The sequence below is a fragment of the Lactuca saligna genome, chromosome 2 (assembly GCF_052625555.1).
Source record: "Lactuca saligna cultivar CGN05327 chromosome 2, ASM5262555v1, whole genome shotgun sequence".
In the NCBI taxonomy this organism is placed as follows: domain Eukaryota; kingdom Viridiplantae; phylum Streptophyta; class Magnoliopsida; order Asterales; family Asteraceae; genus Lactuca; species Lactuca saligna.
The window spans coordinates 51792535-51807873 of record NC_136418.1 but is presented as its reverse complement, the minus strand read 5'-3'; the positions used below and the strand labels follow the sequence as shown (position 1 = coordinate 51807873).

Below are 15339 nucleotides of genomic sequence, written 5' to 3'. Positions count from 1 at the left end.
ATCCTCCCATATATATGCGGATCTAGTAAAACAAAATAAAGTATGTGATTTTTCATATCTTTTCTACGATTACCTTCTTCTATCGATTATATTTTTCTCCAATCGGTATTTATCAAAAAAAAAATCATCTATCGATCATATCTTTTCTACAATTACTGTCGTGTTTCATCTCCGGCTCATCATTCTTCTACTGTTTTGGTGTATCTATCATCTTCGTTTACAGGTAAACATCTCATGCTCAATTTTTCTGCAATTAACTGTATTCAACCATTTTTTTTTTATATATTTGTAATATGTGATTCATCTTTGTCTGATAGAAAATAGCATAATTTTTTAACATTTGTGCTGCTTACTACATCTCTAGTTTCTTTGTGTGAAGTATGAACAATTTTCTTTACATGCTATGTACGTTTATTGTCGTTGTATTATAAAATTTATTTTCTAATTTCTTTGTAAAATCAGCAAACTAAACAGAAAACAGATTTCATTCCTTGTCCTCCAAACGCATTTCAGCTTTTAGTACATTCAGATTCCAATTCCAATTCCTTCAAATTTCAATTCTTTTGATAGATTCCATTCCTTCAAAAAAAAATATTCTGCAAAACAAACGCCACCTTAGGATATATGGAATCTTAACAAAACTAGTCGGACAAAAAAAAAATTATTCACTTTGGGCAGGTACATCAAAATGGGGATCCTGCCGGATGATATGATATATGAGTAACCATTACAGGATGTTTTGTTTTTTCATTCCCCACCCTCGCTCCAAAAATATAATAACACCCTGTTTCTTGAGTTGCCCCTGAGCCCCTCTTCGTTTTCATCTCACCATCGCTGCCTCTTCGGATGATAAACTCTCTCTCTAATGACCATCTAATTGAGTTTTTGAAATAACGCTAGCTTTTTTTTTTTTTTTTTTTTTTTTTTACTTTTTTCCAGCTTTACTCTCCAGCAATGAGCCACCGGGATCTTTCTTTCTTCACTGGTGATGGTGATCTTATCAGGCGACCTTCTAAACTGTAGTTTATTCATTTATGTAAATTTGGTTTTCTTTCTTGTGACATTTTAACTTGCTTGTATGTCATTATTCTTTTCTTGATTGTGGTATAATGCTTTGCAATAACAAATTGATCAGGGATGAACCCCCTCTTTTTTAATGAACACCAAGTGTTTGATAAAATTCCTCAATGAAAAGACCTCCACAGATTCTATTATCCCCTTATCGTGTTCAATATATTACGTATCCTTTGAATTTTCCTTAAACATCGTTGCCTTCAGTTTCCTTCTCTGTATCATTATATTACTTGTCATTTGGTGTTCATCAGGATCATTGTGATAAATAAATTACTTTTCATACAAAGTCCTAGCATCTATAAATTTACTATATCCATATACATAGAAATACATATATGATATACCCAAAGATGCATACATGATAATATGTCTTTCTAAACTATTTGGATTTTATTATATCCATATACCTACACATTCCGTACATACAGATAACTCTTGGGGGCCAATTCAAATCTATTTGGATTTTACAGTACTAATGATCTAACACATTACTTTTACACTGATTTGGGAGCCAATTCAAATCTGATTCATGCATGATTTCGCACATTATTCGAGTTGCATTCTAACTCTTGGGGACAAAAATGTAATTGTGATTTGCTTTGATGAGTGTAATCTTTTACTTGATAAGGGAATGACCAAACTTACCTTTCTACTGCAATCAAGTGGAAAGAGCCAAAGAGGACATGGCAACTTTTTTTCATTGATAAATTTATCAAATATTTTAGCTACCTTAACCTGATCATGTGTACTTTTTATTTTTTTAAGTAATTAATTATCAAATATTTTAAATCTTCCTAATTTTTACAAACCTTCAATCATCTTTTGTAGGGCTTCATCAGCAAGAGTATCAATCACTTTGTGAAATTGTTAATGTGTTTAGTGCATCATAGAGTAAGGATTTAAAGATGGTTGTGGCCTTGTATTGTTGATAAACAGCAATGGTCTGAGTTTTATAATCAACCATGGTTAATTAGTTTTTTGTTTTCTTTTCTGTAAAATCATGTTTGAAATTTGCATTTGATATTTTTGTAATTGTTAGAAATATAATGTAATAGATAATCATTGTGAAACAAGATTTAAGACATTAAACATGCTATATCAGTGCTTTCTACAACTCATCACTTGGTCAGTTACCTGATCCAATCTTCCAACTTCAAATGAAAAAAAATGGTCTTGGATCATCTTCCATTCATAAAATTGATTTCAATCATGTTCATAAACTAACCTCATAACCTTAATGCTATGAACCATTTGATCAGTTTATTACAAGTGTCCTTCCAAATGTAGATTGATAAAATAAGCGGACCAATAGTTCTCGATTGCTAATCTCTCAGCATGAACATTTTAGTCAATTTATAGCAATCTGCTATCTATTTAAAGGCACAATAGTTATAAGATGGCATATATGGAAAGTAGGATGCTACAAAATGACAAATGAAAAATACATTGCTATTTAATAACATAAACAAATTAGTTTACTCAATTTATATATAGGAACCTAATTTCTTCTTAAAGACACAGTAGCTATAATAAGACATAAATAGAAAGCACACTAATATAAAACAACGTAAATGAAGAGTACACTGCTATAAAAAGTGAAAAACAGAATATTTTAGTCAATTCATAGCAACCTACTTTCTATTTAAAGTAATAGTAGATATAAGATGACATAAAAGGAAAATAGGCATCTATAAAATGACACTAACAGTTACAATAAAGTAAAACATCAAAATATTGAAGGGGAAAAATGTGTACTATCTAATGCGGTTTATTTTGATTCACACATATAATTGAATATTTCAGTAAAAAAGCTTATTTCAAACAAATATCAACCCTTTGTTTTTGAAAAATTATATTAGACGGATTCAAAAGATGTAATCTGTATGAGTTACACAAGTATTGGAAAAAACTACTAATTTCATTATTAATTACTTGTGTTTGTGTTGGATGAAGCTTGCATGTAAAATGATTACGACATATAAAACAATTTGAGGTGGAACAATATTTTAAAATGTTGATTAAATAATTATAGATAAAACTACTCAAATGGTCCTCGTGATTTCCAAAGTTCATAAATATCGTCCCTACCTTTTTTTATGAAGATGGTCCATGTGGTTTCAATTTCTTACAATAAAATGCTAGACTACATCAAAACCTCACCTTCAAACCTGCAATTGATTTCAAAATCTTATTTATTTTCATTTCTGTTTATTTCTATTTCATAATTCTTCGTGCCAACAGAAGAATGTAGTTGATTTTCTTTGTGGTATTGGGTCGTGAGTCTGGCAAAGAAGTAATGATGGTTACTGGCGGAGGGTGGTAGTGATGAAGTGAGGTTGTGGGAGGTATGACATCAAGCATGAAGACGAACTCAGATGATTGGGTTAGGGATAGTTTTAATGGATTATTTTTTTAATTAATTTAAACTATAATATAAAAAATAAAAACCAATAAAAAGGGGTAAAACAGCAATTTTGGATCAAATTTTTGATAAAATGAAACGGACCAACTACACTAGAAAGTAAAACGATATAGATCATGCTTATCAAGCACAAAAGGTTAGGGACAAGATAAGCGAATTTTGCATTTCAGACCATTTATGTACTTTTCTCTTGGTTATATTTTGATTGACACAATTATTACAAAAGTTTCCATGTTCCATTAAAGAAATAAGTATTCCACCCATATAAAGAAACGTAGGGATTAAAATGGAAAGATATATTTACATATCATATTACAATATAGAGGTATATCAAAAGGTAAATGAAAATAAAACAGTTACAAAGATCAATTCTAGTTTACATATGAAACATTATATATTAACTACTAAAACATAAAATATAATGATATATTAATATTTTAGATAAGTAATAATGACAGAAGGTAAAAACAAAAGAAAAGAAAAGAAAATTAGCAAAGTGTATGTTCTAAACTTGCAACCTAGGAAAGGTATAACTTAATAGACACCTTCAATTCTAATTCAATACCATTTTCCACTACACACGCCACCAAATGAATCTCCATTTCCATTCATTGGGTCTCTCCTTGTTCCACCATCTCATAGATTCTTATTGTTTTTTATCTTTCTTCCACCATTCATTCCCTCTTCCTCTCTCTTCTAAACAGTGAAAATGGCTGAAGCATTAGTCACTATTGCTGCTGAGGGGATATTGAAAAAGGTGTTGTCTATTGCTGCGGGTGAACTGGCAATTGCCTGGGGTTACGAAGAAAAGCTGACCAGCCTTCACAGTAAATTGGAGATGATTCGTGCCAAGTTGCTCGATGCGGAGGGAAAAAAGGAAACAAGGGCTGTGATGGTGTGGCTGAAGCAGCTAAAAGATGTTGTGGGTGAAGCTGATGATGTGTTGGATGAGGTTCATTACGAAATGTTGAGGCGTCAGATAAAGAAACAAGATAGGATGGCAAGAAAGGTAGTGTGCCTTCCAAGCTTGAAAAAGTTTTCATTTCGTTATAAAATAGGTCATAAAATCCAAAACATCAATGAAAAGTTGCTTAAGATCAATACAGAAGCAAATAGTTTAGGACTACAAAATGAACACCCTGCTGGCCCTGTTCTAGATCGTCTCTATTGGAGAGAGACCATTCCAAATCAAGAAGAATTTAAAATTGTTGGGAGGGATAATGATAAACTCCATATCATTGAACTTTTAACCCAATCAAGAAAAGAAGAAAAACTCAGCATTGTTCCCATTGTAGGAATGGGCGGGATTGGGAAGACCACTTTGGCTAAGTCAGTCTACAATGATAAAAATATTGAGCAACATTTTGATGTTAAAGCATGGTTGTGTGTGTCGGTTAAGGTTGACCTCAATACACTTCTTGCAAAGATCTACGAGTCTCTTGCCAAAAAGAAACCTACCTCGGACTTAAGGACCAGTTTAATTGAAAGTCTTAAAGAGCAGTTGACATCAAAAAGATATTTGCTCGTCTTGGATGACGTTTGGGTCGAAGAGAGGCCATATTGGGAAGAGTTTAGGAGTTGTATGTTGAATGTAAGCTCACAAAATGGAAGTGGCATTCTTGTCACTACATGGAAGCTTGAAATCGGAACTCGTGATATGCACGTGGATTCATGTCTTTTAAAAGGTCTTTCTAATGATCATTGTTGGCACATCTTCAAAGAAAGAGCGTTTGTGAAAGGAACATCAGCGTCGCCAGAACCGGTGAAGATAGGCCGCGACATTGTAGAAAAGTGTGCTGGTTTACCATTGTTATTAAATGTAATAGGTGGCATGTTGGCAAATTACAACCACATAGAGAAGTGGTTGTACATAAAAAATAGCAAGGTTTGGGATCTGGAAGAAGAAAGGGATAGAGTACAAAAGAGTTTGGAACTGAGCTTTGATAATCTCCCGAATTCTATCGTCAAGCAATGCTTTGTGTATTGTTCCATCTTTAAGAAAGATACGGTCATGGAAAGGGAAGAACTGGTCCAACTTTGGATGGCTTTAGGGTTGGTTCAAGCAGATGAGGAAAGAAACAAGGAGATGGAGGATGTGGGGAATGATATTTTTCAAATTTTGGTCAGCAATGCATTGTTCCAAGATGTTGAAAGGGATGAGTATGGTCATATCACTCGTTGTAGCATGCATGATCTGGTGCATGATCTTTCATTATCACTTTCAAAACATGAAAGCTTATGTCTGGAGGATGCGTCAAATGATGATATTGCATGTATCCCTCAGGTTAAACATCTCGCTTTTTACAAAGAAAAGAACTATAAATTGGCAGCAGAGGTTTCTATGTTCATTGAAAGGAATACAGTGGCTCGAACTTTGCGTACATTTTTCATCGAAGGTGAAGTTGATAAGAAATTTCCATTTCAACGATTAAAATGCATACGAATCCTACAACTCAAATGTTATACAATAGAGAAGTTAGACGATTCAATTGGAAGGTTGGTGCATCTCAGGTATTTGGATTTGACATATACGAGTATCCGTGTTCTTCCTAAATCTATTGGTAAATTATACCACTTGCAAACTCTGAAGTTGCCTAACATTAAGAAGTTTCCAAAAGCCATGAGAAATTTGATAAGCCTGAGATATTTCCAGCGTTACAAAGAAAATGTCACGAGGCCTTGGTTGGACATGCCTTTCATGTTTGACAAATACATTCCTGCCAATATCGTAGGACAAATGACTTCTCTTCGAACTTTGCCTTTCTTCATAGTGCTTAGAAGGAAGAGAGAAGGTATACAAGAGCTACGCCGTTTGAATAACCTTGGTGGAAGCCTCTCTATTTCACATCTAGAGAACATTAGTAGCAAAGAGGATGCTATCAAGGCAGACTTATCTAGAAAGAAAAATTTATACGAGATGGAATTCGAATGGAGTTGGGACTATGGAAGTGCTAACAGAAACGACAAGGATGTATTGGAAGGCTTGCAACCCCCTAGAAATTTAAAAAAAGTGACAATCATAAATTTTTGTGGTGATAATTTTCCAGATTGGGTGATGAAGATGGCAATCGATATCGAAGGGAAATGGACCCCCCTTGACAAGCTCACGGAGATCACATTATTTCGATGTTGCAACTGCCTCTCTTTTCCGACACTTGAGCACCTACCACATCTTCGGGGTCTTGATTTATACGAAATGGACAACTTGACATGCTTAAGGGTTTCCGATGTTACTGGATCAACAAAGCCTTTGTCTCCATCGTTGAGATCGCTCCGACTAAGAAATATGAAAAGACTGGAAAATTGGATAGATGGAGCACCCAACAGCTCAAAAATGATATCGCCTGTCCTCGAGACATTGGAAATCGAGAGTTGCGCAAAGATTATTCTTTTAGATGAATGTCATCCCCATCCTCTTGTGTCCTTAAGGATATGGAGCTGCACAGGTTTGGAGTACATTAAGAGCATACAAGGCCTCACATCTCTTAAATCTTTAGTAATCGGCTATTGTCCAAGTCTTTCATTAATAGCCAATTTGCCCAAACAGTGTCATTCTTTGAAGAGTTTGCGAATTGGCTATTGCGAGAAGCTGACTTCCTTGCCTTGCGAAATGTTTAATTGTTTTGCCTTCTTAAATAAGTTGGAACTTGGTCCATTCTCGAAGGAGCTGGATTCTTTCCCGAGTCTCCAAGGCATCGAGAAGTTAAGGAACCACCTTGACTACTTTGACCTCAGAGGTTGGGATCATTGGGAGTCAATTCCAGAAGAAATACAACACCTCACTTCACTCACTTCGTTAGTCATAAGTGGATTCGGAATGCGAGAACTGCCCGTGTGGTTAACCAACATGTCATCTACCCAAGATTTAAGTTTCCATGACTACAACGGGCTAAAGAAAGAAACATGAGTTTCAATAATTGCAACTGATGTCACACTAAACCATTCAAAGTGTTAAATTATGTTGTATCGTTCATTCCTCTTGTTACTCACTAAAACACTCTCTTCTAACTTTCTCCTCGCTTGTGATCTAATTGTACTGAGACATATGTCTTGTTCAATAAGAGACAAGTACAAAAGATATGTAAAAGTCCAAACATTAATTTTATAAATGTGATACTTACACTTTATACTAAATTACTAAGGTGTTGTTTGTTTTAGAAGTGGTTAAATGTCTTTTGTCTTTTTTCAAGTTTGCGGAAGAAGACGTGCACTTGCGAAACCTCTTCCTGCCAGAAGAGAAAAGTGCTCAAAAAGTACTTTTGTAACGAGACCTAAATACCGCAAGACTCTTCTCACTTATTCCTACAACTATTGTCTTTTATTTGTAATTGATGGACCAATTTTGCAACATTCAGTAGTGCTTAGTATGTTTTTCATAGATTGGACCAATTCATTGCATTATGGCTCTCGTAACTGATTTGTACTATATTACTAATATGTTGAATTGCAATATAAGATTTCAAAAATTCTCGTCCTTCTTTGTGTTGATCTAAATAAACCATCGGTAGAATGTTCCGTAGGATTATACACTTATCACTACTGTCAATATTTTTAATTTTAATGATGTATTAAATTTAATATCTTCTAAACACAAATAACAGTCAAGATGTAATGTTTACATATGTGGGTTAAGAATTTATTGGATGATATTGGATTAATTGACACTCTTAGGAAATGGATATGTTGGGATTTGAAAATAAAAGAGATAGCTAGATACTGATAGTGACGATGGATTTCTATTATTTTAGTATCATTAGTGATGAAAATACCAAATTTCCAAAAAACTATCAAAGAAAAAACAAGTGAAATACCAAATCTGAAAACAAAAATTGTAAATCAAAAGCAACATGTAGTGTTGTATGTATTTCAAAAAGTGAGGGGACAACATATTCTTACAAATTAGCCACACAAAGGTAAACATACATGTACACATCTAGTTAACAGCTTAACCATCGACTTTCTAATCCTCCAACTTTATACCAACTAACTGCAACATATGTTGTAGGTTTGACACCACCTGCCAATAAACTTGTCACCAATAGGCCTGAATGAAGAGCCTTATTCTAGCAATAGTCTGGTATTGATTCAATCTTTAAACTGCAATCTGAAAGTTATGTCACCTTCATCTTTGCCAACATGATCTTCATCCTGTCAAAGTCATTAAGTGAGGCTCTCTTCTTCTAGACAATGGCCTTTCTTTCCCAAGAATTTCTCACCCACTTGCTCTTAGAATCTGCAGTTAATCGATATTTAGGTATCTGAAAACCCACAAGAACCCACCAATCAATAAAGAGAACATCATAAAAAGAATGCTAACTTCCCTATAAACATTTCTGAAGTATCCATTAGCTTAACAAGCATAAAACCTGACATTTTAGAAATGTGTTGAGCAACATAATCTGTTACTTCCCAAAACATTTCTGAAGTATCCTCCTACTAACTTGAACATCGTATAGATCAAATCACTAAATTAACCTTGCTCTGTGATATTCAGCATGTTGGGATTTTGCAACAGCTAAAGGGCTTAAAAATGAAACCTAGTTTCAACAGCTAAAGTACAAATTTTCTCACTATAAGTACTAATCTAACCCTTAGCTCAACAAGTATAACCTGACATAATCCTGCAGAAAATTCGAATTAGGGTTTCACAGGATAATGAAATCACACAAAACAGAGATATATTATGTAAGAAGGAAATCCAATCACGCATATTCAAAAAATATCGAATCATTTAGCACTGAAATACCCTCACTTTGTATCGCCAAATCAGATTGCCAAAATCAGTCAAAACATCCAAATGCAAAATAAAATTCGGAACAAGGAGAAAGGTCTTACATGATTCTCGATAAAATCTGTAGATGAACAGGAAAAATAACACTAACTCATTTTTCTCGATGCTCAGATGGCGACATGGCGTTATCTTCCTTGATATCGATTTTGATTTCAATACCCCTTCTTTAGAGGCATCTCTCGTTTGCGAGTCTGCTGGACTGCACTTCGAAAAATCAAAACGAAATTTCGATCTCCAGACCTGATGATTATGAAAAACATAAAACAAGATGAATATCTGAATTCGACGGTCTTCATGAAGAAGACAAACCAAGATAAAGCAAGTTCAGTTCTAGTTGCTTTGATTTTGGGTTTTGATTCTACTTTGGTTTCACGAAATTAAGTGCGATACTATTTGGGAAAATGACTCGAAGATAGTTAACTTTTGCGTTTGTACTTATTTCGTCCTTTTCTTTTTTTTGTATTCAATATACCATCGAACTTGTTGTTGGTGTTTACCATAGCCCTTTTGACCGGCTTTTGACCTGTGATAGCCGGTCAAAGGGTTATGGTGAACACAAACAACAAGTTCGATGGTATATTGAGTACAAAAAAAAGGAAAGGGACCAAAATGAGGACAAACGCAATAGTTGGTTACCCTCCTGATTCATTTTCCCTTTACTAATTTACAACAAATCCCACATCATCTCCTACTAATATTAATGACTTTATGAGATTCATTCTTGCTTCTCTTCAAAACATAACCTACGAAAAGACATTATTCATACATGTACAACTTTGTAATGCACTTGAATATTTATTAGGAGAATGTTGACTAAGCAGACGCATTTCATGACTACATTTACATTTGCAATCAAATGATTTATCGTATCATGGATTCTAGACAAGTCTACAAACGAGTGGAATCACAAGTGCAATGATTTTGGAGTTTACTTAGCTTTAAGATCGAACTCATGGGATAAGATACACATCAATATGTATAATATCATGCTGTTTTTGTAGACACATCACCATCATATTGTACATATTGATGTTGTATCTTATCCCATGAGTTCGATCTTAAAGCTAAGTAAACTCAAAAATCATAGCACTTGTGATTCCACTCGTTTGTAGACTTTGTCTAGAATCCATGATATGATAAATCATTTTATTGGAAATGTAAATGTAGTCATGAAATGCGCCTACTTAGTCAAGATTCTCATAATAAATATTCAAGTGCATTACAAAGTTGTACATGTATGAATAATGCCCTTTCATAGGTTATGTTTTGAAAAGAAGCAAGAATGAATCTCATAAAGTCATTAATATCAGTAGGAGATGATGTGGGATTTGTTGTAAATGAGTAAAGGAAAAATGAATCAGGAGGATAACCAACTGTTACGTTTGTTCTCATTTGGTCCCTTTCCTTTTTTTTGTACTCAATATACCATCGAACTTGTTGTTTGTATTCACCATAACCCTTTGACCGGCTATCACAGGTCAAAAGCCGGTCAAAAGGGCTATGGTAAACACCAACAACAAGTTCGATGGTATATTGAATACAAAAAAAAGAAAATGACCAAATGAGTACAAACGCAAAAGTTAATTACCCTCAAGAGTCATTTTCCCATACTATTTTGGGCTGTGTTTGGGATTCATTTCTAGGGTGTCTTTGATAAATTAGTTTACATCTTATTTTATTCCTATACAAAGTAAAATAAGTTGAATTTGAAAGATTCTTATCCCAATCTTTTAACTTAATTAATTATGACGTGAATAAGTAATAACTAATAAGCAATAAAAACCTTTTTTTATATATCCAAACACCCTTTTAAAAATTCTTTAAAAAGGACTTTTTGTAAAACATTTTTTTCTAAAATATGTGCTTAAAATGTATTTGGCTTGTCTTTTAGAAATTTTAAGAGTTAAAGGACAAAAGTCACAAAAATATAAGATTTCGAGGGTCTTTTAAAATGATTTTTTTATCTTTTTCTTTTTGAAAAAGTCAAAAAGTTTAATTAGATGCTTGGAACTCTAGATGTTCTTTTAAAATAACTTTTTGGTAAGAAGAAAATACATTCTTTTTTAAAAGTCACAAAATGGTGTCTTTTGATGACTTTCGAGTTTTTAAAAGGTAAAAAGCTAAAAAGTATTCCTAATACATTTTAAAACCATCTTTTGACAAAAAATAACAAGTCAATAAATCTTTTTATGAAAAAGACTTTTAAAGTAAAAAAGTTTAGCCAAACATACCCGAAGTCATAACTTTTGAAAAGACTTATTTTTATTCAGGGCAAAAAGTTGTTTCGAAAAAACTTTTCCATTTACCACATATTCTGGACTTTTTTTGACTTTTTGGAAAAGGTAACAATCCAAATTCCAAAAGTTATTTTAAAAGGAAAGTCAAACACCTCCTTGGGGTCAAAAGCGTTTTTTTTTTTTTTTTTTAAGACAAAATTAGACAAAACCGTAAGAATGGTCCCTGTGGTATGTTCAAAATTGCCACTTTGGGCGAAACATGTTTGGACTAGCACCAATGGTCCACAAGTTTCTATTTTGTTGCCGCTATGGTCCAATTTACTTTAATTTTCTTTGTAATGATGATTTTACCCTTGGATTTTATTTTTTTAGTTTTATTTATTTATTAAATACTTTTATAATTAAAATCTCTCTCTCTCTCTCTCACACACACACACACACACTCCCTCTCTCTCTCTCACCACGTCGTTTTTTTCAAACAAAAAATGAAAAAAACAAAATTAGTCCATGAACACTAGTACAGAAATCAGAAATCCATGAACACCACTTCAGAAATCAAAACTCATATTCATAGTTACAATTTTCAGAAAAATAGAATATCACCACCACCATAGAAGATTTGAACCATATTCAGGGGAAATAAATCGATATCTTGCCTTTAAACACGGACAGACACATACACGAACATATCTCGTTTCATCTTCTGATCTCCAAGATGATATGATGAGGTTGTGACATCCCCAAAATCACGGCCAGAAAAGACCGTTTTCATTTATGTTTTTAAAATAATTTAAGAGTAATCCTTTTGATTTAAAAGAGTTGCGGAATTTGTTCCCAAAAACAAAACGTGATAAAATCATATTTACCAAAGCATTTCATAAAGAAATGTATTTTCATTATATAATCGAAACTCGGGATGTCATGTTTCGATATAGACCATAAAGCATAAACGATAACATTACAAGTCATTCAACAAATATATACATATATAGACTTGTAAACAAAACAACTTGATGATTCATCCATCTTATGCCCTTGCGCCACTTCCTGTAATACAAATAAACTGAGTGGGTCAGGCTTGGGAGCCTGGTGAACATATAGGGTTTTCAACCCACAATAAATAATTATCTTTAATTAACCAACCAACAATAACAATAACCCAATTACCCATTCTCGTTATCCTCACTTTACATCTCTAAAACAACATCTATTATAAGGGACCTAATCTAGGAATTTCATCGGGATGGCCTTTACCGCGAGGGGTTTCCTCAGCAATAAAAGTCCTAAGGCAACCATGAGGGGGATAGAGTACACCGGTGAACACATTGTTCACAACACCTACAGGTTATGAGCCTGCTAGCGTTCCATAGGACTGTCTAGAAAGAGTTCGTGGTCGTTATCCATACTCCGCTGAATAACTAGATCAACAACAACAACAACGAGACCTCTCATCTGTTTATCACACATCAACTATATACCAATGTTCTACCCAACATTTTAGTAGATAAAAATATATATATTTTATACATAGTTTAAAACCTGTATAGCATGTTCATTCAATACATATTCCACATAACAGATGAGGCACATACACATAACACGTATCTCATAGAGAATATATCATATCTATGAGTTAGAAGAAAGTGAATATACATTCACACATATAATCAACAAAATATACACATAACACGTATTTTGTACCAAATACTTCATAATTATGTGATAGAAGAAAGTAATTACACACTCACTTGATCAGAAGATGATCGGACAGCACTACAGCTTGTAGAAGTAGTATTCTTCGGTAGATCTGGAAGATCTTCACAAAAACCGGGCTCCTCGCGGGCAGAGCTTTGGCTCGGGAATCTCACTTCTCGGGATCTTCGGGGCTTCGGGACTTGCTTCGGGGTTCGGGAATGATACCGGGGCTTCAGGATATTCCTTACACGAAAAACGGTGCAAAAACGTGAGAGAAAGGGAAGAAATGAGCAAAGAACTCGGCTGCCCTCGACATCCTTTTATAGGGGGCTGAAACCCGAATTACACTGGGAGTAATTCTATGTTACATTGGGCGTTAGGGGATAAGACCGCTGACTCCCCTCCCTTTGGATAATATCCGAAATTTAAATTTAAATTTAATATTTTATTTATTTAATAAACTTCAAAAATTCATGTCTCCCTCATACGAACTTCATTTTCGACGTTCTTTATATCCCCGCGTAGGTGAGACTACACTCTACAACTTTCGTTTAGACTCAGTCGGCTAATTTGGAATTTATTTTTTTATTATTTATTTTTAGTAGGCCGGGACAGGAAAACTCAGTTATAAATTCATAACTTCTTCATCCGACGTCTGTTTTCGCCTATCTTTTTATCGTTTCACTACATTTAATGAGATCTTCGATTCTCGTTTAGATTGTTTCGGCTAAAATCCGCTCGGTCTTAAATCGAGTATTCGGGCTGCATACTGCTAAGTCGAAACTTAGAAAAATCATAACTTCCTCATACGAAGTCAGATTTGGGTGTTCTTTTTATGCACGCTCTCGGTTTAACGAACTCTACGACTTTCATTTAGATCACTAAGGATAAATATCTCTCTAACATAAATTTCACTTTTTACGTCATTCAGCGTTGCCGGTTCTATCGTGAAACTTCGACAAATCATAACTTCTTCGTTATAACTCGGATTTCGGCATTATTTATATATTTGGAAACCTCATTTCAACTACGACAACATTATCTATAGATATCGAGCTTATCTAAAATTTCATTTTGATGCTTATTTTTATTCTTAATTCAATTAAGTCACACAGTTAAGCACAAAACACATAATACTCAAATAATACACTTATATTATTTGAAAACGGGTTACAAAGGTTAACCTAGAATATTATATCAACATTAATGACAAGCCCAGAAACACAGACATTAAAATTCTCTCCACCTTAGAATGATTCCGTCCCCGGAATCACACATCAACAAACAAATGCGGGTAGCAACTCATCATGTCACTCTCCGTCTCCCAGGTGAGATTTGGCCCATTCGTGTGTTTCCATCAGACAAGCACTAACTCGACCATCTTGCGTCGCAACTTCTTAGTCTTTCGGTCAACGATTGCCTCTGGTTCTTCAATCAACCTTTTGTTCTCATCGATTCTCAACTCCGAAAGTGGAATCATGTCGGGAACTTCTCCCGTGAACTTCCTCAAATAACACACATGGAAAGTGTTATGAATTCCATTAAGTTCTTCTAGTAGTTCGAGCTTGTAAGCTTGGTTCCCAATCTTCTGAAGAACTTTAAACGGTCCAATAAACCTTGGACTTAATTTTCCCCTTTTTCCAAATCTTATAAGTCCCTTCCACGGCGAGACTTTAAGAAAAACCGAATCTCCAACTTCAAAAGTCATCGGTCTTTGCTTGTTGTCAGCATAGCTCTTTTGACGATCCTGAGCTGCTAACATTCTCTCCCTAATTATTTTCAACTTTTTAGTAGTTTGATGAACTATCTCGGGTCCCATAAACTTCTTTTCCCCAGCCTCAAGCCAACAAGACGGCGTACGACACTTCTGTCCGTACAAAGCTTGATAAGGTGTCATCTTTATGCTCGAGTGGAAACTATTATTGTAGGAAAATTGTACCAAAGGTAAATGTTCATCCCAATTACCTTGGAATTCCAGGGTACATGCTCTCAGCATATCTTCAACTGTTTGTATCGTCCGTTCCCTCTGACCATCAGTTTGTGGATGGTAAGTTGTACTTAAACACAACTTGGTACCCAATTCCTCCTGTAGACTTTTCCAAAATCGCGAGGTGAAATGG

At 34.3% G+C, this 15339-nt stretch overlaps 1 protein-coding gene and 1 long non-coding RNA gene across 2 annotated transcripts; one reads left to right on the top strand and one right to left on the bottom strand.

Annotated features, from left to right (window-relative positions):
- The first annotated feature begins 4196 nt into the window (after positions 1-4196).
- Positions 4197-7584, top strand: LOC145028876 (putative disease resistance protein RGA3). The gene has a single exon (XM_078977587.1). It carries the CDS (start codon positions 4206-4208, stop codon positions 7401-7403), a length of 3198 nt encoding a protein of 1065 aa, XP_078833713.1. The 5' UTR covers positions 4197-4205; the 3' UTR covers positions 7404-7584.
- A 741-nt stretch (positions 7585-8325) lies between these two features.
- LOC145030958 (uncharacterized) lies at positions 8326-9679 on the bottom strand. The gene is made up of 2 exons (XR_013676770.1): positions 9332-9679; positions 8326-8754 (listed from the first exon to the last, which is right to left on the bottom strand). It is a non-coding gene; the product is annotated as an uncharacterized LOC145030958 (long non-coding RNA).
- Positions 9680-15339: the final 5660 nt, after the last annotated feature.